The 25,832-nt window shown below is 36.8% G+C and overlaps 1 protein-coding gene across 2 annotated transcripts; it reads left to right on the top strand.

The window, feature by feature from the left end:
* Positions 1 to 10,708: 10,708 nt before the first annotated feature.
* GPN3_1 (GPN-loop GTPase 3) lies at positions 10,709 to 23,531 on the top strand (the record flags this gene model as incomplete). Of its 2 annotated transcripts, XM_012941720.3 has the most annotated exons (7): positions 10,709 to 10,933; positions 13,676 to 13,889; positions 13,929 to 14,596; positions 14,894 to 15,137; positions 16,511 to 16,855; positions 21,144 to 21,662; positions 22,934 to 23,158. In XM_012941720.3, coding segments are annotated over exons 1-7 (2,217 nt in total). In that variant the 5' UTR covers positions 10,709 to 10,931. The 2 variants fall into 2 exon arrangements, with proteins under 2 accessions (XP_012797174.3, XP_051066963.1); XM_051216377.1 differs by having other exon boundaries at positions 10,709 to 13,889; positions 13,929 to 14,845; positions 16,511 to 20,481; positions 22,934 to 23,531.
* Positions 23,532 to 25,832: the final 2,301 nt, after the last annotated feature.

Genomic DNA, 25,832 nt, shown 5'->3' with positions numbered 1-25,832 from the left:
AAAGACCATAACGACATTTGTGGGAACCAACAACTGATTAAACAGAGAATAACACGGTTTCAAGAAGGGTTTATTTTGATGATTATTTTGAACCTGATATATCATCTCTTTTTCCTACCACAGAAACAAAACGTCTTAGAGGACATGACAGTCTGGCACAAAAGCATAAAACAAACTGAATACATGTGACGTACAGGTTTTCATACCAAGTCATTAACTCGTGGAACTTGCTACCCGATAAAGTGTTATCTGCAGTTTCGAATCGATCATTCAAGAGAATTAAAAATACTCAGAAATCTACTAGGAAAGGACTAACATAAGCTATATGTCTTTTATCTTCGGGACTCAAATCTGAGTCGGAAATCTGAAATTGGGTACTTCGGCGCTCATTTCAAAAAGGGCAGTGATTTTTGTACTTGTCGTGATTATACTTGTTTTGTGTACTTTTTGCACCAAAAAACATTCTTGGTTTACTTTAACTAAAAGTACTTTGGTTAGGGTTAGGGCTACGAGCCTGTTGGTTTTGGCCTTTAGGAAAAACGACGGCGGTTGCGCTGATAACACGGTATCGGAAAAAAGTTCCACTGCATGTTAAGACAAGTCTCTCTGAGACGTCAGTCATTTTTTATAAGTTAAGAGAATCTACCGATAAGGTACCAAAGGCTAGATTTGATCACGATCTCAGTGATACTAAGTCTTTAATAAGCAAACTACTCCCAGATGCAGTTCCAGGATTTAGTATTCGTAAGCCTTATAGAATAGGACAAAAGGAGGATTCTGAATGTCCTCAGAAAAACCGCCTCTTGACGGTTACATTTGCCACGGTTGAGGAAAGGAACCTGATTCTAGGTAACTCACGTAAACTGATTTGGTCCGGAATATAGGTCCGTGAGGATCTCAGCCTAGCTTATCGTGTTAAGAGACGAACTGCAGAAGCGGAAATAAATGAGCGTCGCCAAAACGGTGAAAGAAACCTTGTGTTAAAGGTTTTCAAATTGTAAAATTTCGGAGCAAAACGACCTCCAAACCACTCTGGGTGGTAATGAACAGTTCTCCACGGACTTAAAGGTGTGCTACACAAGTGCTCGCAGCCTACTGAATAAAATGGCGGTGCTCAAGTCAGTGATGGATAAAGAAAAACCGGATGTTATTGCTGTCTCGGAAATTTGGTTAACGTCAGAAGTACTAGGTAATGAAGTTCAGTTGACTGTTTTTTTAACCAGTTGGGCTGATAGATTTAACTGTATGTGGGGCGATGTTATCTTGTACACGAAAAGTACCCTAGCCATAAGAGTAGCTGTGACAGTGGCACAGGTTTCAGGGATATGTGAACTGGTGAGATGTAAGTTGAAATGCCGACGGCAAGATATTGAAGTGGTTGTAGTATATCGCAGTCCAGAATGTGTAGCAGATGATTTTATCCTAAGTAAACTTAAGTCCTGGTGCAACAACGGTAATAGCCTTGTAGTAGGCGACTTTAATGCACCATATATAAACTAGGTTAACTTAGAATTAGGGTAATCGATATCGTCGTTCGACTGCAAACTGTTAGAAACCTCGATTAGATTAGCATTAGCACATTAAAGATCCCACAAGATACGACTTAAGAAACTCTTCGTCTCTTTTAGATTTAGTTTTCACACACGGTGATGACGTTGGTCAAATGGCTTTTCTCCCACCACTTGGGAGAATTGACCATGCAGTCATCTTATTCAAATTCATGGCTGAAATTGCCTGTCAAACAGCTGCCCCGGCCCATCCTAACATATGGAAGGCAGAGATGCAGGCAATTAACTCCGCAGCATCGGCTGAAAATTGGGAAATCGACTCAAAGGCATCAGTACAAGAGGCATGGACTCTATTCAGGCAGTTATACAGTCGGGTAACTCAACCATACGTACCCTGGACTGTCCCAAAGTGAAAGAAGCACGGACATCCCTGGATAGGCGGGATATTCGACGTTTACCAAGACAAAAGAAGAAATGCTGGGATGTTGCCATCCGCCTTGGCACAGCAGGTACGATGGAAAGCTACAGATCGGTAAGAAACAAGTGTATAGCAAAAATTCGAGAAGCTCAAAGAAAATATGAAATGCAGTTGGCACAATCTGCACTCAAGCAGCCCAAGAGGATATTCTCGTACATAAACTACAGAACAAGGATTCATCATTGGATTCCCAACCTAATTAAAGTAGGAAGTGAATCTGAAATGATAGAGGAAGATCAGGAAAAAGCTGAGGTTATGGCTGACTACTTTGGGGCAGTTTTCACTCAGGAACCTCCTCTAGAGAAAGAACCAGATCCAATTACAGAGTCAACAAACCCGCTGCTCACCGTGGACTTCGACCAAAACGATGTGCTTAAGGCTCTTAGCACCCTAAACATGGAGAAGTCAACAGGACCAGATGAACTACACCCTAAAATCTTGAGACATATTGCCGAATATATCGCAGCCCCACTGACTGTGATATTCAAAATGTCACTTGACCAAGGTGTGTTACCTATGGACTGGAAGGACGCAATCGTCACTCCCATACATAAAACAGGTCTACGACAAGTTCCATCAAATTACAGACCCATAAGCCTCACCAGTGTGGTAATTAAAATACTGGAAAGAATAATCAAACGGACTATAACGGCGTTTATGGAAACCAATAACTTGCTGAACATGGCACAGCATGGTTTTAGAAAGGGTCTATCCTGTACAACGAGCCTCCTTATAGCAAGGGAGCTCTAGATTAATGCGCTAGACAACGGAAACTCAGTGGATGTTGTCTACATAGACTTCAGTAAGGCTTTTGACAAGGTGTCAACTAATAGACTGCTATTGAAGTTGGTAAACCTTGGTATTGCCAAACGCCATTTAAAATGGATTAAAGATTTCCTAGTAGGTCGTAGACAGAAAGCAAGAATAAATTCCAAGTGCTCCATCTGGAGACAAGTACTTAATGGAGTACCTCAAGGTCCTAGGTCCTTTACTTTTTATAATGTATGTTAATGATCCTCCAAGTATAGTACAGTCTCCAATGTTATTATACGTTGACGGTGTAAAGATCTGGCGAGTAATAACTGGAGGCACAGACGCTCTTCCGGCAGACTTGAATAGTATGGTTAACTGGTCTTAAGAGTGGCTGATGCCTAACAACTCGGCAATGTGTTTCTACATGCACTTTGGGGATTCAAACGTTACTAGGTACAGTATAGGAGAAGTGCCACTTTCGTGTCTATAGGTAACCCTCGTGCTATTGATAGAAGAAACCAGACAAGTAGTGAATAGGTCTTTATTTCGATCTTAGCGCAGTCACAGTGGAGCGTGGGATTATCTGTTCAGACAAACAAAGGCTCTCAACATTCAATATAAGATAATAGGGAATATAACGCTTATACAAAACAAGGAAGTGAATGAATACTTGAACAATACTGTTTTGGCATATACTTGGTTGTTTGGGGTCAACTCTTAACCAACCAACCTAAGCTGTTACATTAGCTTCCCCCTAGAATCGACTTCCGTAGGAACGTCGGCTCGATTAACCTATCTATCGAAAACACCTTAGTTCTATTTCTCATCCCAAGGGAAAATTATCAACTCCCTCACTGTTTGACTTACAATCAGTGACGACTGACGCTGTCAACGATAGTCCATGGATGTCTCTTCTTTACTAGCTTGTCATCTTATTTTGTAGCATGTGATTTCTTCTACAACTATCGACGACGGTCTGCTGTGTGCTTTCAAGAGAAAGTGTGAGAATGTGGAATAAGAATATCTGAGGAAGTGCCGCGAGCGGGCTACCCAACACCATGTTGGTGAGGTACGATTTTTCCGTGCTCAGACCGGCTATCAGGTGTTTACTCACCTGCCTCTTGAGTTGCCCTCAAGTAAAAAGTAAAGAAGAATCTACTTCAAAGGTAATGGTGAAAATCAAGCAAACCTGAAGAACTGCTCCACTGCCTGCATAAAATAATAAGATACAAAATGGAAATACATAAATGTAATTGATAGTTGTTCGGTTCCATGTAAGTGCCTGGTCTCCAGAACGGATTGGTATTCTGGAAGAGATTAGACATAGTGTAGATATCTTGTTCACGAAAAACCATGAAAACAAAAAAAAATACTTTTTTGTAATGCATATATGTAAAAGGGTAAACTTGCTAGAAGTTGGACTCTTTAACAAAATCGATCAAACGCGTGACCTTGAGCCTGTGACGACCGCGTTTTACAACTAGGTGCGTAACCAAGGGTGCATCAGAATACTCCACGAAAAGGAAAGGAATATACGGTTAAGAAGCAAAAAAAATTGTGTAGAGTATGCGGATCAAGTACAGTTGTGTCAAATACCCTTTTCTTGTTTGATTTAGGTATGCATGATATATTGAAGCAATATATCGTCAATTCATCCAAGTAACGAATTGGTTTGCACCTCAGAAGTGTGTAAGTCCTATTACTCATTAGTATTATGAGTGATTAATTGGTGTAAGGAAATATTGAAGTCACTTTCTCCGTGGTCTGATGTGGCTTAACGGCTAAGCACGCGGTCTAGCATTCAGGAGGGCAGAGGTTCGAGTGCGTGTGTAGCCTGCGTTTTTGTTCACCAGGCCCACCTTCAATACGATGTTTGTTGCCCGTAAGTCGCGCACATATGAGAGAAAAATGACAAGAGGACAGATTGATATATCAAAGTGCCATATTGGAAAAGTATAAGTTCTTTGTTTACATGAATATTATCACCATAGAAAAAAAACTGCAAGTTTAGTAAATTTCCATTTTACGTTATATTTAAACTAACGAATATATATATATATCAGTTGTTGACATAAAATGTCTTTTTTATAACGCTAATGTTAAGTTCCAGGACTTTGTATGGGCCACTAATAATAATTGGTTTAACGTTAGCATAGTCGTGATATTCATATTGTCAGTTCAATGTTATAATTACTAAACAGTTCCCTTATAAGTTGTTTAAAATTAGGTATGTGGAATCAATGCGGCTGACATAGTAACCTTACAGTAACGCACTGTACTATATCTTCACGGTTATTGATTCTTAAATGTCAGAAATTAAAAAAAAATCTGAATATTGCCAATAAAGATGGGTTATATGATCACACTAAAAAGCATGCTGCAGGGAAACTGGTTAAGTCATTACGTAAGTCTCCTAAACATGAAAAAAATGATGAGAACTTTAATAAGTACTTGACTATGGTTTAATCCAAAATGTTTTGTCTAGAAAACTACTTATTAATGGTAGTATTAATCGTATCAAGCTACTAAACATATCCTCAACCGAAAACTTTTAGAAGTAATTCATATGGTATATATGTATAGCCAGTCTACGTGAAAATGTATATAAATATATAAGAAGTACAGCCAACATAGTTAATTAACCAGAAAAAGAAATTATAAAACTCGCCTGGGTTGCTTTTTGAATTCGTTGTATTTGCCAGTGTTAGTTGTATGAGTTTGATTAAAATCCTCAGCCATCGTTGCGGAATACCTAGCTCATGTGTCCAGTATTTTAAAAAAATATTTAACATAACACGTATATATCAAAGGTAAAAGGTCTGGGGAGTTGTCGGTGAGACGGAATGAGGAAAAAAATTATTTTTAAGTAGATGCAGGGTGTGATTAGCTGCGTGGTTAGATTTTATCCCGCAGCCGAAACTGTCAACATCCTTGACTGACTAATTGGATGTGCCCAGCGAACCGTTTTAGTCATTTGTAAAGATTTATTATCTTTACATTTCGATTCCGTAATGGATTTGTCAGTTAAACGATCTAACAACACGTATGGTGGTTCATGATCTAGATAAGCCGGCTTTAGCCTATCAATACTTACTGTGTCGATGTTTCCATGTTTTTCTATCACGAAATATTTAGATTTTCTTGAGATGACTTTGAAAGGACCTTCAAATGGAGGACTGAGTGGTGCTTTTATTTTGTCACATCTTATCCAGACGTGCGTGCAATTGCTTAGGTCTTTAGGTATATATACGGCGCGCGATTGTTCACGAGTATTAATCGGCTTAATTTTAGACATGTGGTCCCGTAGTTGATCTACATAATTTTCTAAATTAAGTTTTTGACTGTTAGTATTAGGGTTAATAAATTCACCTGGTAGTCTCAGAGTTGTTCCGAAAACCAGTTCCGCAGCTGAACACTGTGCGTCAGTTTTGACAGATGTTCGTATTCCCAACATAACTAACGGTAGGAATTCTGTCCACTGATTGGGGTTTGAGTGAGATATAAGGGCGGTTTTTAGCTGACGGTGAAAACGTTCTACCATCCCATTAGCCTGAGGATGATATGCAGTGCAGCGTATCCTGTTGGAGCCTAGAAGTTTAGCCAAGTTATTAAATAGTTCGGATTCGAATTGCGCTCCTCTATCCGTCGTTATTGTTATGGGTGTACCAAAAATGGTTACCCAGTTCTGCATGAAAACTTTGGCTACTGTTTCCGCTGTGATGTCCGCTATCGGGATGGCTATAGGGAATCTGGTAAATCGATCTATGCATGTAAACAGATAATTGAAACCGTTTGAACGTGGTAAAGGACCTACCAAGTCGATATGCACATGGGCAAAACGTGCATCTGGTTGCGAGAAAACACCTATGGGTGAATTTGTGTGACGATTAATCTTTGATTGTTGACATGCTGAACACTCTCTAACCCATTTGTGTACATCCTTCTGTAAATTCGGCCATATATATCTGGCATTGATTAGTTTTGTTGAAGCTTTTGCGCCAGGATGAGACAAAGAATGAAAGTTATTATATATCAACTTTCGCATATTTTTGGGAACGAAAGGTCGCGGCATTGCCTTGGTCGTGTCACAATAAATTAGAATACCATCGATAGGTGATGGGAATTGTTTTAAATTAAGACTTGAATTGTTTGTTTTAAGTAGGTTTTGTAATTCTAGGTCCTGCTCTTGTTCGTTTCTCAACGTTTCGAAGTTTACTGTAGACTGCTGTAGCACGTTCATTTCTAGTCTGGATAAAGCATCTGCCGCCTGATTGTCCTGACCTTTGACATGTCGGATATCGCTTGTGAACTGTGATATATAGTCAAGGTGTCGGACTTCTCGAGGTGAGTATTTATCGGCTCTCGCTTTTAAAGCATTCGTCAGAGGTTTGTGATCCGTAAAGACTATAAATTCCCTACCTTCTAACATGTGTCGGAAGTGTTTAATGGTCAGGTAGATTGCAAGAAGTTCTCGCCCGAAGGTAGAATACCTTGTTTCGGCTGGAGCGAGTCTTTTCGAGAAGAAAGCAATTGGTTTCCAGGCGTTTTTAACCAGTTGGTTAAGGGTACCGCCTACTGCTTTATCTGAAGCATCCACCATCAAAGCAAGTGGGGAAAGAGAATTCGGATATATCAACGTAGTTGCTTGAGCCAGTTTATCTTTAAGCTGTTTAATAGCTTCGATGGCGTCAGAAGACAGTTTGAATTCTTTTGGTTTTCCTTTAAGTGAATCTGTCAAAGGTTGCATTAATTGTGCACAACCTGGTATGAATCTGCGATAAAAGTTAATTAGACCTAGAAAACTTCTCAGTTGTGTTAGAGAACTAGGTATGGGGTATTGTTTGATGGTATCCACTTCTTTTTTGATAGGTTTAATCCCTTCTGGGCTTATTGTGTGACCGAGAAATTCTAAAGTTTGAACACCGAAAACACTTACTTTGATGTATGTTTATTCCATGTTCATCCAGTCTTTTCAAGACTGCTTGTACATGCTGTTCGTGTGATTGCAAATCGGGGCTGGCAATTAACAAGTCGTCTATATACCCCTGCGCAAATGGCATATCTCGAAGTAGGTTATCTATGAATCTTTGAAATGTCTGTGCCGCATTTCTCAGGCCGAATGGCATGCGTACAAACTCGAATAAGCCAAAGGGTGTAGTAATAGCTGTCTTGGGAATATCTTCATCAGCCACCGGGATATTGTGATATGCCCTGACTAAATCAATTTTAGTGAATATGTTCATACCCTGTAAACCGTTTGTGAAATCTTGGATATGAGGTATTGGGTACCTATCTGGTACGGTTTGACGGTTGAGGGCTCTGTAATCCTCGCACGGTCTCCAGTCACCTTCATTCTTCTTTGGGACCATATGCAAAGGGGATGCCCATTGACTATCAGAGGGACGGATAATACCCAATTGTAGCATATAATCAAACTCGGCCCTAGCGATTTTGAGCTTATCTGGTGCTAGTCTCCTGGGTTTTGCAAAAACCGGTGCACCTTCGGTTTTGATGGTGTGACTTACTTTTAGTTTGTCTTTGGAAGGCTGTGGGTTTGGTTTAGTTAAGTTTGGAAATTCCGCGAGTATATCTTGGAATTTCGCTGTTGTTACTGGGGAAGTTTGAATCAAGTTAAGAGAGCTGATGTGACTTTCTTTGCCTTTTGTGTAATACGAAGTTTCTTTTAGTGTTAATCGCCGTTTCTTGGTGTTAACTAGAAATTCGTATCTCTCTAGAAAGTCCATCCCCAGTATTGCCAGATCTAAGTCGGCTACCGTGAAAACCCAAGGGAATTGCCTCCTGAACCCCAAATCTAGGGTTAAAGTTTTCTGCCCAAATGTCGCGATTTTAGTTTTATTTGCAGCTTGAAGTGTAATTGATGATGTTTCTCGACTAATCTCAGTTTTATTTTGAGGGATGATGCTAAGAGCAGCGCCTGTATCCACCAAGAAATTCAAGCCAGAGTTTCTGTCTCTAACATAAAACAAGCGACTGTTTAGGCGCCCCTCCTCAGTCGTCGCGACCTGGGGAGGGGTTACTCGTTTCCCGCTGCCTTAGGATTATGCTTAGGCCAGGCGCATGGTTGCATGCACTTGGTTGAGTTGACACCAAACTTCCAGTGGTACCAACAAAACTGCCCAGATTGTCTGGACATTTGTGACCTGTTTTGTGACTTGGATCGTGGTCGTTGTGGTGACCTGCTCCTGTTTCTATGACCCATTTGCATTCTGGTGACAGCCTCAGTGAGACTCTTAACACTCGCAATGAGTCCTTCTATTACGGGGTCTTTTGCTGATTCTACTTTTTGTGTGTGATTTATTGTGCCTGATCCAGTTGGAGGACCTCTTTCCATTATTCTGTCGGCTATACGCGCTAAATGAGATAATGAGGTTTCAGGATCTTGTGCATCCAAACAGTGTTGGACGTAGCATGGGAGAGCTTGTATCCATGCTTGTTTTAGGACTGCTTCACCCACTGTGTTATCACCCACTAAGACTTGGAGGTGACGTAAAAACTGTGACGGCGACCGATCACCTAGTGTTTCACCTTGAAAAAGTCTTTGAATTCTTTGACTATCTGATAATGATAAACGGTTCATTATCTCTCGTCTTAAGATGGTGTGTGGTTGTGGTGATGGTGGATCTAAAATCAAGTCACGGACTTCTTTGGCGACTGAAGGAGGAAGGATAGAACATAAATCTCTATAGCGAATCCCTTCCGATTTGATATTGTGTCTCGTGAAATAATGCTCTAGTTGAGCAAACCACAACTCAGGATCACTACGATCAAATTCTGGAAGTCGGGATTTCGTAGTCATAACAGTGTCTATCTCCACTGGTGACAAATCATCCAGATTATGGGTTTCTATTGAGTCTGACATGAGGTATGTGACAAATATAGCAATAAAGTTAGCACGAAAAAATGGTTTCTATAACACGAATAACTTAAGGTAATTAAAAAAAAGAAAAAAACTATTTATATATCCAACTTAGTTTACGGATAATCAGGTCTACTTTTACGATTGAGTACAAAAAATATAATATTAATAACAAAAATGAGGTTAAATTCGTGTTCAAAAGGGCTCACCAATTTCGTGTCTATAGGTAGCCCTCGTGCTATTGATAGAAGAAACCAGACAAGTAGTGAATAGGTCTTTATTTCGATCTTAGCGCAGTCACAGTGGAGCGTGGGATTATCTGTTCAGACAAACAAAGGCTCTCAACATTCAATATAAGATAATAGGGAATATAACGCTTATACAAAACAAGGAAGTGAATGAATACTTGAACAATACTGTTTTGGCATATACTTGGTTGTCTGGGGTCAACTCTTAACCAACCAACCTAAGCTGTTACACCACTACCCGTGGTCTGGTCTCATAAGGATCTAGGGGTGACGGCGAGTCACGATGTTAGGATGATGGCCCATTTCCGGGAGGTCGCAGCTAAAGGGGTTTCGAACCCTCTGGCTTTAAGACGGACATTCACTAAGTTAGATACTACCATGTTCATCACAGTATACACATCCTTAATGAGAATTAAGCTTGAGAACTGCGTTCAGGCTGCAAGCCTCTGTTTAAAAGGTGACTCGGATATCCTAGAAGAAGTACAGAAGGCAGCTATCCGTGCGATTTCAGAACTCCGGGGTTCACCATACAAAGAGCAGCTTGAAAAGCTGTACCTCTTTACTCCGCCCTATCGCAGATTAAGGGAGATCTGATTTTGATGTACAGGATACTGAGAAATGATTTTGAACCTAACTTATTCTCTCATTTTCTTCCCAATAGATTGAGACACCTCAGAGGACATAGCAAGCGAGTAGAAAAGCCAAGAACGAACAAAATACCCGTGGCATACAAGTTTTCACACCGAGTCATCAATACTTCCCAAGCTGCCAACTTTGGGGAAAGTTTGGTTCATTTTTGGGAAACCGCTATAGCAAATTTTAGGGAAATTTTATGGGAATGAGACGCAAACTCCAAAATTGGCAGCTTGGGTTGGAACCTGCTGTTCGAAGCAGTGGTGTCTGCACGTTCAGTTGACTCTTTCAAGAGAAGACTGGACGCTCACAGATGCATATTAGAAAAGGAATAACAAAGACCGTAGGCCTTCTGTCCTTATTACACAAATCTGAAATCTGAACTCTAAACTTGCGGGGTTTTCAAGCTATACGTTACATATAGGCAAGATGAGATGTCTCCTGTTATGTTGCATTTTAATCTGTACCACTCCCTCCTGTCTTCCACGTTATTACTGGGTCAAGTTCACTATTTGCTCATATTATGAAGCTTAGTAGTGGACAAGCAAAATCAATTATGGAAGTTTATAAACGTTGACTGAAGTACTCATAAATGCACCCGAGCTCCCAAGTTTGGGGAAATTATGGGGTAATTCGGGGAAACTCCCGAAGTCAAATGACTTTCACCAATGTTTGGGGGAGATTTCGGGGATATCCCTAAAGGTAACTGACCTTGAACAAGGTCAAAGGGGAATTTCGTGGAAATATTGGGGAATTCTCCTAGGTCTGGGGATATTTTGTGGGCTTTGTGCCATTTCTCCAAAGTTGACAACGCTTCTACCAGTAACACCTTCTAATATATTTCGTTCCCACCAAGAGAAATCAAAAGACAGAGTCGAGGAGATCGGAAGAGTATATTTGGCGATGACCAATATATCGGAATTCTCTGATCTAATCTGGCTAGCGATTGCGGTTGATGTTGAGCACGGCGTTACCACACGTGATCTGGTGCGGATGCCTGACCGAGCGCCTTCAGCTAGATGAGTCCACTAAAACATATGGTCAGCATCCAATGTCGAAAACTTAATGCTATTTATTTTGGGGATTTATTTACCGCTACAGCGGCTTTCCTGAAATTTCGTTAAAATGGGCCAAATTCCCCCCGAAATTAGGAGTTCGGACGTTTATAAACATATTAATATCTTGTACTGCACTATAATTGATGGACGAAGCAATCAGATTTACAATAACAAGTCTTAGATTTTGGCGCAAATTCATTCACACATTTGACTGAGTAGAGTTTTGGCATTATAGCTGATGCCAGTTCGTGATGAAAACATTATAAGTAATTCCTAACCTTAACCATCAACTGTAAATCATAACCCTTTTTTCTTCAAACTGCTTTATAACCCTCATTTAGCCCTAGTTAGTAGGTGGACACTTTCAAGGTTAGTTTAGTATCGCTGAAAGGTCGTCCATAAATTATAGATGCAAGACTGCAACGTGAAATCAAGAAGCAAATGTAAAGGGGTCAGATTATTTACATTAGCTCATCACAAAGATGTTGATTACTTAATTAATAGTATGTAAAATTTAGGAAATATGAGCAGTTATCGTACAATAATTTTATACCGTTGTGAAGGCTACTTGTTGATATTTGGTGCTAAGAAGTGGTCTAATAGAAAAAGAAATGATATGTAGTGGGTTATTGGCTATCAAAAATATTAATTCTTTCACATGTTCAGCATTCCATGGCTTCTCTAAAGAGTCATTGTATTTGCTTTATATTGAATATATTTACTTGATAAGTTTTACCTTATTACCTACTGTTTAAGTAAAATGAAGTTGACAACTTTGAATCGAGCATTTATCTTGCAACCCAAATTAAATAACATAATTGCGTCATATCAAGTCTAGCTTAGGATTAAAAAACATGGTTTGTTGTTACCTGTGGCTGGTCAAATTCTTTTTCTAGTTATTAGCTTGTAGTTATGATTATACATGGAAAGCAGTGTACATAAAATACAAATTTGATGCACCCACTTATTTCTATTGGTTTCAATATATCCCACAAATTCCCAGGCGTATTTTCTCCAGAATAGTTAATAAGCATGGGTTTGCAATCGGTAGGTTTAACATGTAAGAAAATAAAACCTATGGGTAATTAGTAGTAATCATTCAGTCTTTCTAATATATTTTTTTTGAGAAATCACTCGATTTTTAAAGCAAAAATGTTCCCCGTAATACTATGTCCCTTCAAGTCCACCATGTTTTTATATTATTACACTTACTATAAATCACGGTAATATGACTTATCATGTTCAAGTTTATGTGCATTAACTGAGCCATATAGTTGTGGGTATCGATACTATGCAGCTATCGAATCGAACTTGGAATGTCGGAACTTGAACCTACAATCCATCAGTCAAATTAAAAAGGACTTTAGTCACCAACATACTACTCCACTCCAATATTCACATTAACAGTTTAATAGGGAACACGTAGGTAAACAAATAATGAACCGTCAATCAATGTGATGTACCAGTCATGATTTTAGCTCACACAAACTGTTTTGCGAAATGTGTTCCGTAAAGTTGTATAATAAATTTAGCAATCTAGTTACATCTAATGTAGTAAAAACGTGTACTACATCTAGTTCTACACTTCACATCACAGAAATTGAAAAACTAAAACCTAAATGATAAAGGAGTGCAATTGTCCCCAATAGTGATGTAAAATTGCTATATAACACACGTGTCCATAAAATTAAGACCAACGTGGTACATTGGGCTAATTAAAAATTGATCCAACGATAGGTGCAAGCGACTGGTCAAGAAATAGCTTGCATTTCTAGGGAATGAGACGTACGCCGTTGGTGGCTTAATTTAATCTAATCTTATATATATATATATATATATATATATATATATATATATATATATATATATATATATATATAATAGTGTGAGTACGTTCGAGATTCCGTTTAGTCTATAAACTTCCTTCTCACTCTCGCTGCCAGTTGGACTTGTGCACAGGGAGATTTCGTATCTATGTCGAAATCAGACAACAAATCGTAAATAAAAAGCTAATTATTGTTTTTATGTATATTCTTTAAAGTCTGATTTTATTTTCCAAGTTAGTTCACCTAAGTCTCACGTTTTTGCCGTATTTGAAAATGATTCTTATTTCTTGCTAGGGCATATTGGTTTCTCGTGGCATATTTATTCAAGATAATGCCTAGATTTGCCCAGCTGGTGATAGGGCCAGCTGGTTGTGGGAAATCAACTTATTGTAGTACAATGCAAGCTCATTGTGAAACATTGAGGAGGAAAGTTGATGTGGTCAATTTGGACCCTGCAGCGGAGTTTTTTGAATATACTCCACTAGCGGATATACGAGACCTTATTCATGTAAGTTATTTAATCTGAATTTTTCTAGGATAATTTTAGTTAGATGATGTAATGGAAGACGAGGCTATACGTTTAGGTCCAAACGGTGGACTTATTTTCTGCTTAGAATATCTTCAACAAAATTTGAACTGGTTGGATACTGCACTTGGTGATATAGATGGAGACTATTTATTATTTGATTGTCCTGGTCAAATTGAATTATACTCACACCTACCGATTATGCCACGAATAATTGAATATATGCAAAGAAAATGGGATTTTCGTTTTGTTACAATATTTATTTTGGATGCTAGATTTCTCGTAGATTCATCACATTTTCTAGCTGGTGTATTGTCTGCTCTCTCTGCTATGGTATCCTTATCAACTGCTCATATAAACGTAATGTCTAAACTTGATTTGTTATCTGAACAAAAACAAAAATATGTCATGGCTCGTTATCTAAATCCTGATATGGATTACTTTTTTGATCTGGATCAAGTATTTGATGAAGAAGACGGTGGGGAACATCACGAAAAGGAAGCCCCATTTAATAAACTTACTCATGCACTAGCTGATTTGATTGAGCGTTACAGTGTAGTTCATTTTGTCCCATTAAACAGGGATAAAGAAGATACTATAACAGACTTACTAGTTCAAATTGATCAATGTTTACAGTATGATGAAGAAGTTGATCCTTCAAATCGAGCGTTTGACGATGCTGAACAAGAGTTAGTTAGATTTCAAGGTGAAAATGATGGTGACGAGGATGCTTCACGGAACTCTGGATAAACAGACTATTATCAAAAACTTTGTATATAATCATAAACAATAAATCGTAATTTTTGTAACACTCCGTTTTTTTCGTAAACCAAAATAATAGTTTTACGTCCTCATACAGATTCTTTTTAGATTATTGAAATAAATTATGAAGTATTCCTAATCCTGACTGGTTCCCTTTCATTATGGTTACTTGAAATGTATGTTCATCCTTGTAGTAATTATGCATCGATCTAATTACGATTTAGATTATGCAAATCAGTCAACTCAGGTTCTCATACACATTTGTTTTTGGAAACTCTTACCCATGGATTAACTGGTTCAATGTTTTGGCTATGTTGTTTGATTAGTATAAATGGTAAACTAGATTTATATACCACAGGTTACCGAAAAAATATAATTATGACTCTTGAGTCATGTTTTTGGGCAGCATTCGGTGCAATACTACCGGATATTGATCATTTTATAGCTTCAGGAAGTACAAGCATTGAAGTACGTGTCGTATTGTCACGTTTAAATGACATTTTTGGTTTCATGTGGCTGCTCATTAGGTTTTGTTTTTCTGTTATCGAGCCTTGCTAACGGTTATTTATAAGGTACTTAAGTAAATATGGTGCGTATTACTAGGCTTTTTTTAAAAAAACTTATATATCTTTACTTTGAAATGCATCGATCTGCATAGTTAACAGGAATAAGGTATCGCCCTGGTATGGCCGAGAGCGGGGTGGGTTCGCCCTCCCTCTCGAAATACTCTCACACGGCCGCGCGTATACAGCCTCTGCCAGGGAAGTCCTACTCACTGCCTTCTCGTGGCGGGGGTGTTGTTTACGAAAATGAGAGGACGAAAAGCGAATGTCCGGCGCTTTAACCGGATTCCAAATCTATGGTGCACATGGGTACCAGTATCCTGCGGGAACAAATGGCATATGGACCAATTTTCGGTCACCGGCTACCATGGGACTGCATATCCTTACGATGCTCCACTGCCTTGTGGGTTAGACCTTTAGGTCAAAGGCTCGGTGTGGCCCCCTAAGATAACCACCTGGTTCGGTCTGGGCACCCGGGCAGTAACGCAGCCCACACGCAATTAATGAACTGAAATTGTGTGGCGCATATATATTTGGCGCACTCCTGTACCAATATATATGTGTTCAAATAAAAACACAAGTGAAGGTCATACTATTATGAATAGAAATGTAAATACAATGTTTTATTAGAATACATGAGTTGTGACTAGTAGTAAAATCTAAGATGTACGTTCCGTTTTACGTGAGACTCGTCATCTGGATAAACCACCATCATAATGTTGGTTTTCACACTGGGACTCAGACCCAGCACCTCTCGTTTCAAACGTCAACTGGTTACCCACTTAGCTACTAAGACAAGACAACCACTTACTTGTTCAATAGAGAGTTGACTTAGTAATTACGGCTATTAAGTCATAGGTTACATCATATCATCAAGTGTCATCTTTCTGCCCATTCATAGAACAACATGGCCATTCTTTTTTCACTTGTACGGTGATTCAATCACTGGTCTCATGTTCGAACTATGCTAGACATAATTCGATTGAGGTACTCAGATACTATCACTAGCCTCCTCTCCCTATCATTAGATTTATGACTCAATGACCAATAGTTAAATATGTATTTGATTAACAAATTTGAATTTCATTTCTTTGACACTGATTGTCATAGACATATTCTATCGCTACCTTCTTGCACAACATATTAAAAAACGGCAGAATCATTGAGTAACAGACATAAAATGTTTGATTATATCAATCACTATTCTTATATTTCTATAATCAAACTAAAATTATAACAGTTTCTCTTTTAATACTTTCTATATATACTTCTTTTCAGCTTGCACGTCAACTTCCTGGTAGACCATTTTTACATTGGGCTGGTTTATATCTGCTTATTTATACTCTTTTAATTATTGGTTTATTTTTCATATCTTATCCTATATGTTTAAAATTCAATAGATTTTTCACTATATTTTGGTGTTTCATATTTATTCCATTTATAAGTCATATTATACGTGATGCAAATAAACGTGGTTTATGGTTATGGCCTCCACCAGACTTTTATACATTAATGAATCTATCAAATTTTACATATAATATATTATATCCTAGTAACCCGGGAATGATTCATTTAATTAGAACACTTTTATTGTATTTAGTTGTTTTAATGTTTATCATTTTGGTATTCCGTCAATATGCCTATTCTTTTCATTGGGATATATCCAATTTTGCACCAATAACATCTTATCTTATTGGTAAAAGTAATGAATTTTATATAGACCATACATTTGTTGTATGAAACATAATCTTTTGGATACAATAAAACTATCTAAATAGTACATTATTAATAAGTGTGATATTTTGTATATATCTATATTCTATTACCTAATTAATATAATGAAATATACTGTCTTAGTGATATCTTAGTTTCTTGATTTCATTTTAATGATGATGATTTAACCCTATAGATAATTGTATGAGGTGTTGTTTTCTGTTAATGTTTGTTTAGTTAGTTATTTTCATTGCTCAATCTATATCTTTAGCTTCTAAAGAGCTCATACGTTTCTAGATTTATGAACCTTCATTGTTTGGTGACATCATTTAGCGACCGTTGTCTAATGATCAAAGGATACATCGCAGGTATTACTTAAAATAACAGTGTAGATGACACTTTATGTGTGTGTGTGTGCGAATAAAGTAGTACAAATTCAATTAAAACAATAGTATTTTAATAATGATTTGATCATAAACGTATATCAGCTAGAGAACAATTGATTTCAAGAATCTTTGGCCACTTCGTGTCTTCCTACTGTAGGAGACTCTTCAACAATGCGCAAAAATCTAACCCAAGACCATTAATTATTGTGTATACTGCAGTATTACTCAATTAGTGAGTCGGAACCTAGTTATCACCACCCTAAAATTCAATCGATTTTGAAAGACAGCGTCACGATTGTTCATTATACTCTGTATGTATATAGTTCTTTTCCAAGCCAATTGATTCAACAGATCATGGCTTCTCAAAGGAACTATTGTCGATCCACTTCAGTGTAATTAATCATAAATGAGAACATAGTCATTCTTTACATCTTGGTAAGATTATTTGTCATCTATTGATAGTTGGTTTGGTGATGTAAGTACAGAATAAAGTATCGTTAAATAAAAATCTTTCTAAGCCCTAATACATCTATGTCTTATTCAGATCTCCTCGAAATAACCGAATTATTTTTAATTCAGTGTCTATAAGGTCGAAACTATTTACACATGGATATTTGGTGATGTTAGAACTTTCAAAAGATAAAACAAACGAAGCTTTTACGTTTTGAAAATCTCTAAAGAATTATAAGTCACTGACGCTCTGAAATTTCACATAGTCTTAGAGTCTCATGTGACATTCAAATTAATTGTTGCTATAGTGTATGATAAATATATTTCATTCATTGTCACAACAATCGATTGAAATGTAGTTGTTCAGCTGCAATAAATTAAGGAAATATTCGAATTTGTTTCTGCTAAAACGATTTAATTCACTTAATTCAACTTATGTTTGTGACTCCATATACAAATGAATAGTCCAAATATGGAACCAGATCTTATCGAGTTGTTGGTACAAAAGACTAAGATAAATGTCATTTCCATCATAAATCAAATCAAAGGGATTTTCAGACTGATAATAAATACTAGTATAGGGGTTGTGGAGATTATTAAGTTTTTGATTGAGATCATGAACCGACTGGTGTTAGACCACCTTTGGAAACCTGGAAACACTGGACGGCCGTTTCGTCCTATTGTGGGACTCCTCAGCAGTGCGCACCCACGACCCCGCTCGCGGGACTCGGACCCAGGGCCTTCTGTAATATTAATGATAATAAATAACCAAAAAATTCATTAAAGTTGATTTATCATCTATTAAAAGTTGTGAAATAGAAATGGTGGTTATTATCCGAAATTATTGATTCTATGTGTATTCTTTCCACTTAAAAATGTATCACTGTCAGACAAATTAGTTACTGGACAGGATACTTTATATAGAATTTACATTTGGCTTAGTTTGCTAACAACTAATGACTTTCCACTATGTAGCGTGAAAATTTAGCAAGAGCGACAAAAGTTCATCTAACTGAATATAAGTTTGGACGATCTCCATGTATATTCAACATGGACAAAGCGTTTGTGCCTTTTTTTAAAAACATCTTATTCCTTGAAAGAGTCAAATGTTAGTAGCAATTGTAAATAGTGTTAAATATCATTCAGATTTCAAAAAGTACAAATAACCATCATCACTCGATGACAATCAGAAATGCCTTGAATGACGAATGCATATCATTGACTAAGAGATTGATTCATTTTTAGGGGGTCGAAATATGTTTATATAAATAAGTATTTATGCATGTTGTTCAACGGCCCAAAAGAACTTCTCTTTCATTGTTGTCTTCTCTCGTAAGTAGTCAATTTTTGGGGGTTAGCGCACAGCAATTTGTGTATCAGTCTCAGATCTCGGACACCCCTGTCATAACGTAAGTGTTGTACTTTGCTCAGGTACATGACTTACACCTGTTGTTATAAATTCAATTTTGATAATGAAATTGGTCGTTTATGGCTTATTTATCGAAATCAAATTATAAGAAATCATATAGTTTACTTGACGAACTGATCTTAGTTACAGAACTAACGAAAATCCGGAAGCACTGAACAGCTGTTTCCTCTTATTATAAAACTCCTCAGCAATCCGCATTTACAAACCCATCAGGGACTCTCATACCAAACACCTAACCGTTAGATCTTATTTTATTTATTTATTTGATCACATAAATATTGGTACAAAGGGGTACCGAATACATATGCGCTGCCCAAGTCACTTAATTTTTGCTTGGACTGTGATAATGCCCGGGTGCCTAGACCAGATCAGGTGGTTTTCTTAGGAGGCCACATCCGGAGCCTTCGACCTAAAGGTATAATCCACAAGGTAGTGGAGCAACGTCAGGAGATGCAGTCCTATGGTAGCCAGTGACCGACGATAGGTTCGTACGCCATTTGTTTCCTCAGGATCCTGGAGCTCATGTTCACCATTGGTTTGGAATCATGGTTTTCCAACTCCACTAGGTGGGCTCTCCATGTCCACCAACCCGGTTAAAACGACGTACATTCGTTTTTCGTCCTCTCAATTTCGTCAACGACAGTAATGGCATGAGAATGCAGTGAGTAGGACTTCCCTGGCAGAGTCTATATACGCGTGGCCATGTGAGAGCATTTCGAAAGGGCGAACTGACTTTCTCCACTCTCGGCTGTACCAGGGCATTTGGGAGCACCCTTAGATCACTGAGTCGACACTCATTGGTTTACGTCTATGACTTCAGTCAGTTCACGACATTGCGTAACCATTTTCCACTTGCTAATAATGTGTAACTCCCAAATACCCCTTATAGTTACAATCTGCCGGTCATGGCTTCCCACTAGAACCGTGGGAAATGCATTTCGTTGCGAGACCTGAAGGTTGTAGGTTCGTCCGCGAGTGGTTTGTGGTTATGCACTGCCGAGGAGTTTCAAACTAGGATGTAGGAACTATCAATTGTTCCTTGGTTTCCAATGATTCTGTAACTAAGGTCAACGCGTAATGTAAACTATAAAATTCAACAATCTTCACAAGCCATCTATCATTTATAATCGAACACTAATCTATTAGGTTTGTATTTGTTCATTTAGCACTCACTCTATTGGTTGAATTCAAGGAGTTTGCCATATTGCTTAACGAATCAAGCATTATCTTGTTTAATCATTAGTATTCGTTCAAATGATGGGAGCTCTCAAGTTAGTTTATTGTAAATTAGTTTTATGTATGTGTTAATGATCTCTACCGGGAATGTTTTTATCATTTTATCTAGTGATTAAACGAAAGTTTTTATAACTCAATAGTATCATTGAATAGTATCAAACAAAATCGTATTTTTTTTGTATATACTGCATAAAAACGATTTGAATACATTGAAGATACTTGTAATTAAAAAGTTGGTACAGATCCTGTGAGATGAATATTGGTTCAATATTGTTTGAGCTATTTAGTTATTTTTGACAGTTTTGATATCAATTTATGACAAGATATGCTCGTTACATTCAGTTATCGAGAATGGAATGTACATCAGAACCATATCCTACATGTTGATAGAACTCAGGATCCTTTGGATATTGCAGCAGGCACAATTCCATTCAGTTACTGAGTTCATTGGACATTAATGTGTTGTATAAGGGGACTTATACTGTACACCATATTAACATTTTAATTACTTAAATAAAATCACTCATTTTAATCCCAGAATTGAAGTATACATTATTAATCAAAACGCATTTCCCATAGATACCATTGTCATGCATTTACTAGGAATTATCACAGAAAATAAGATGTAGATATGTTTCTAATGTATTCAGTTACCTTTATCGAATCTATCTATATATATATCCTTTTTTTTGAATAGAGATGGATTGCACGTCAACGTTCAGATCCTTACGTAAAACGTGCTCATCTTGAAAGTTATAGATGTCGTAGCGCATTCAAATTATTACAATTAAATGATAAAATTTCCGGTGGAATTTTTAAACCTGGTGATATTGTTGTTGATTGTGGTGCTGCACCAGGATCATGGTGTCAAGTAGCTTCATCTTTAACCAATTGTAATAATAATTTCAAAGCTTCAAATAATCAAAATAAAGGTTTAGTAGTTGGTCTTGATTTGTTAAACTTCGCACCATTACCTGGTGTTATTACATATTGTGGTGTTGATTTAAATAATTGGTCTGAATGTATAAATTTAATTAATCAATCAATTTCCAATCATTTTAATAATAATGATAATGGCCGTAAACCGTTACAATCCGAGAGACAGAAATCACTGCCGGGTGTTGATATTGTCCTCAGTGACATAGCTCCAAATGTGTCAGGAATGCGTGAAATCGATATACCAGCTATGATGACATTAGCGTATAATATTTTACGAGTAAGTTAGTTTATCAGAATGTAATTTATTATCGTTGTGCTATGTAATAATTTATTTATTTTATTTAACATATAAAATTTAGTACATCCAGAAACTAAGAATAGAATATGCCATATAAATTAAAAACAGATAACATCGTGAAGAAATAAGGGATGGGATCAGGGTTCGGTCTAAAAATGAAGAATGGCATCGGCAATTAATGATGTGTGCTAGCCCGTGGGGTGACATTTATAGAACATGTCAACTCCACTGGTGCCAGTGTGTCAAGATGACAACACTAATTGAATGATAATCAAAGTGCTTGAACATACATACACAAGCCTCAATATCAGTAATGTAGTTTCGTCACCAATGCTCCGGAGAAAACGGTAATCGAATGTAAAGTCACAGAATAAACTCAACATCAAGGGACTAGATTTCACAATCATAAGGTAAAAATCTCTCTCACCAACGCGTTGTAAACTCAACATTTTATAACTAGACTAACACCAAGATGGTACCAATGATTAAGATGCTTATTTTTGGCTTTCATTTATACATAAAGGGATTCCGCATATCACGTCACTGTCGGCGTTCACACAACTAGTATGAACCTAAGGTTATGTGTGTATAACGATTTAGAATAGGGAAGTTGAGTTATTTTTAGTCCATAACTGACATCGAGTTTGAACTTTGAGACAATCTTAGTGTATTGTTGTTTGACTAATGACCCATTCATTATTACAGTCTGAATAACAGGCTATGCTGATTGTATAACTTGTTGCTTGAAACTGCATTACACCCAGTAGTTTTATTTCTGTGTTATTGAAGTGATGAAACAACTATTCTCGCCTGCAATGGTAAACATGGCTAAATCAGTTTAAATGTCTAATATTACTGTATAAAATAAGGTGGTGAGCTAGCATATAATGGATCTTTCCTTAGGTTTTGATATAGTATAAATGTTACTCCAGTAGTACAGAAAAAGTTCAACTCCCTACTAGTTGTTTTGCATGTCGTTCATTAACTTAGTGCATCTCAACTAACTGAAATGGTCCGGTTTTTTCTACGAATGTCCATTAATAACTACTTACAGACTGAAGATTATACGTAGTTGTAAACTTTTTATGATAGTTTAGTGTTTACTACTGTCCCTACTGGTTTGGAAATTGATTCGTCTATTGTACTTAAATGTGTCGTGATTTGTAATTGCAAAAATACTGTCACTAAGATACATATTTAAGATATCCAAAAAAGATGTTGATCTCTTGTTCGGAAACTTTTGTTTCTAGGTAGCAATCAGTGTTTCAAAAGAAGGGGCCAGTTTCGTGATCAAATTATTTGAAAGTGCGGAAGCTGAAGAATTTAAACAAACAGTTTCACAGTTTTATACATTAAATTCAAAGTGTTCTTCATTTACACGTTTTATTAAACCGGAAGCTAGTCGAAAAGAGTCATCAGAAATCTATTTAGTTGCTAGAGGTTTTCAACTTCCTCAAAGTAGACAGGACAGTTAAATCCTACTTTCCATCGTATATACATATTTACCATTTTAGCATTGTACATTTGAAATACAGTAAATAATTGCTTTTATCTCATACAGCTTTATCATTGTATAGATCTAAAAAGAATGTAAATACCAAGATTTGCCGAATAAAATAAATTCTTTCTATTCCAAAGCTTCGCATTAACCGTAAACAGCTTAAAATTACATTGAGTAATACCGTTTATAATAAACTAACGTTCGGCAGCCTTTAGTTATTGATGTTAAACTGAATACCAAAAATGGAACCAAGAATTTACCTAGGACACAAATACGTGATTAAGTATATTTAAAATAGACACATTCATGTGTCAAAGAAATTAGTGATACAAAGTAGAGAAGATGAGGTTATAATTATCAATAATTACGAATGATTTACCTCCATCTCAATTCTGACAGCTGAACCCAAAAAATCATACTTATCTTTCGGCCTAATTCTAATTGGCTCAAGGTGGACACCACTGGCTAAGACTTGGTTTCATTTTCTAAGAAATGACACTATATCGATTGGAGATTTGGCTTTGTTTTTTTAAGGGAAAATTATATATAATTGTGAATGAGTGTATATATCTTTTCGGTTCAATTGTCGTCAATAAATCCTTCTTTACATTCAGGTAGCTAGTCTAGGCTTTCAAATAGGAGGTTTTGTTATCATCATCAAACGTGAACGACTGCACAATACATAATCTTAATGAAAGTAGTAAACGACTAGAGAATTAATTAACATGACTTATCACACTTTCCTTCCGTATAAATAGCCTAGGCTAGAATGATTTGATAGCAGTCGCCTTTAAAAAACGAAGCAAAATTAGCGTTAGTTGTTAACTCATTGTCTTGAATACTCTACAGATATCCACTACTCATCGAGAGCCTAGCAATTATACTTTTAAATAACTTACCGTATTTTAGGCATACTTTTTTTAGAAACATGTTGATACACATATTAATTTGTTTCCGGTTGCAAATATATTGATTAAGCCTTGAATATAACGAATTCATTTTGTTTTGGCGATAGAAGTTTCTCTACTTCATATTTTAATTAATGCTGCCACATGGTCTAAGTAATTCTACTGAATACTTTGTTCGGTTGTTAGATCAATCAGCATAAATCGTCTAACCGTCTTCACATTTTAACAGCGTATAGAAAATAATATCTTTTGGCCAAATAAGGGTTTCTTCTAGCCATTAGCTAGGTATCATCTTTATACTGCTCAATGTGATATAAACTACTTCGAGTAATAGCCAATTCGTAGTGTTTAGTGAAATATATTCTTCATGATCTTTTTAATTCACTTGGCCATATAATGATTAATTTAAAATATTTAAGTTTTGTCTTACACTTATTCTTGATTGCGAAAGATTGTTATACTCTGATACGAAACTGGAGCTATACGAACTTGATAGATTGGATAATTGATATACAACACTTCAACAACAATCCACCAAGCGATGGAAGAAGCTTGATATTAAGGAAGTGTAATTTGTAGTGAAACAAATGTGTATACACAGTAATAAACATGATTTTGGGTCAAAATAGGATGAGAAAACTGAAAGTGGGAATAACCAGTCAACTGACAGTAGGTGTCACTACAAAGATGAGTTCGAATACATGTTATTCCGGTTATCTGCACACGTAATAACAACCACTTTTTAAGAACTAGGAAACCTGGTCTTACTAGTGGTTTAAGGTTGAGAAACAGTAAAAAATACCCACGCTGAGTGATAATTGAAAATACGAGGAAAATATTGTATATGTTCGACCATTTGCAACATCATATGACAATAGGTATCCAAAGAAATGCATGGATAAGTATGAGGAGACAGGACGAACCCTTGAAGTGCGATATAACTAAAATACAGCTTATTAACTATGGCCTGACTCCGAAAGGGTTAAAATTATTGCATTAATCAAACGCAGAATGAATGATGCGCTGAAGATTATTCATTCAGCGAGAAGACTTATTACCTTGTATGAGATGAACTCCGTTAAAAGACAAAAATCGACAAGTTTCCTTTCCTTACTATTTCCTACCACATCAATTTACAAGTGTACGTTGGAGTACATACACTGAAAAAGAATAGTGTATTCCAGTATCTTCAAACACGTTCCAAAGAGCCTGAGACGACAGTCAAAAAATATCCGGCAGCAGATGTCATTAGATACTTAAACCAAACTTATATGCTCAGGAAGAAACAGATGTCAGTATATCACTCCCATAATAATTTTGACTAGATCCTCATCAGTTATTATTATTACTATTAATAGTATTATTTGTGTTATTCACAGTATTTACTATTTCGTCTTTCTAAGAGTACTAGTACCTTGAGATACATGTCGCTAGTTTCAAATTATTCTACCTCTAGTTCACAAACCTTGAGTTCGAATTCTACAAAATTGACAGAATTTTATAAATTAGGCCATCACAAATAGCTAAATTACTATTTGGCCAATTATTTACTTTATATAAATGTTCATTCAAACAAGCCACATAATCGTGATTCACTGAACTAGTATAAACATGAAGATTGATAACTAGATATAAATGGTGACACCATGTTTTTTTAAAATTGAATTTCGATCATGATCCCCAATTAGTACCGTAAAGAACATTTAGGAATAGCAATAAAAATTCACTATTTCAACATTT

This window comes from Schistosoma haematobium, chromosome 4 (genome assembly GCF_000699445.3).
Source record: "Schistosoma haematobium chromosome 4, whole genome shotgun sequence".
Lineage (NCBI taxonomy): Eukaryota > Metazoa > Platyhelminthes > Trematoda > Strigeidida > Schistosomatidae > Schistosoma > Schistosoma haematobium.
This window is presented reverse-complemented; position numbering and strand designations above follow the sequence as displayed.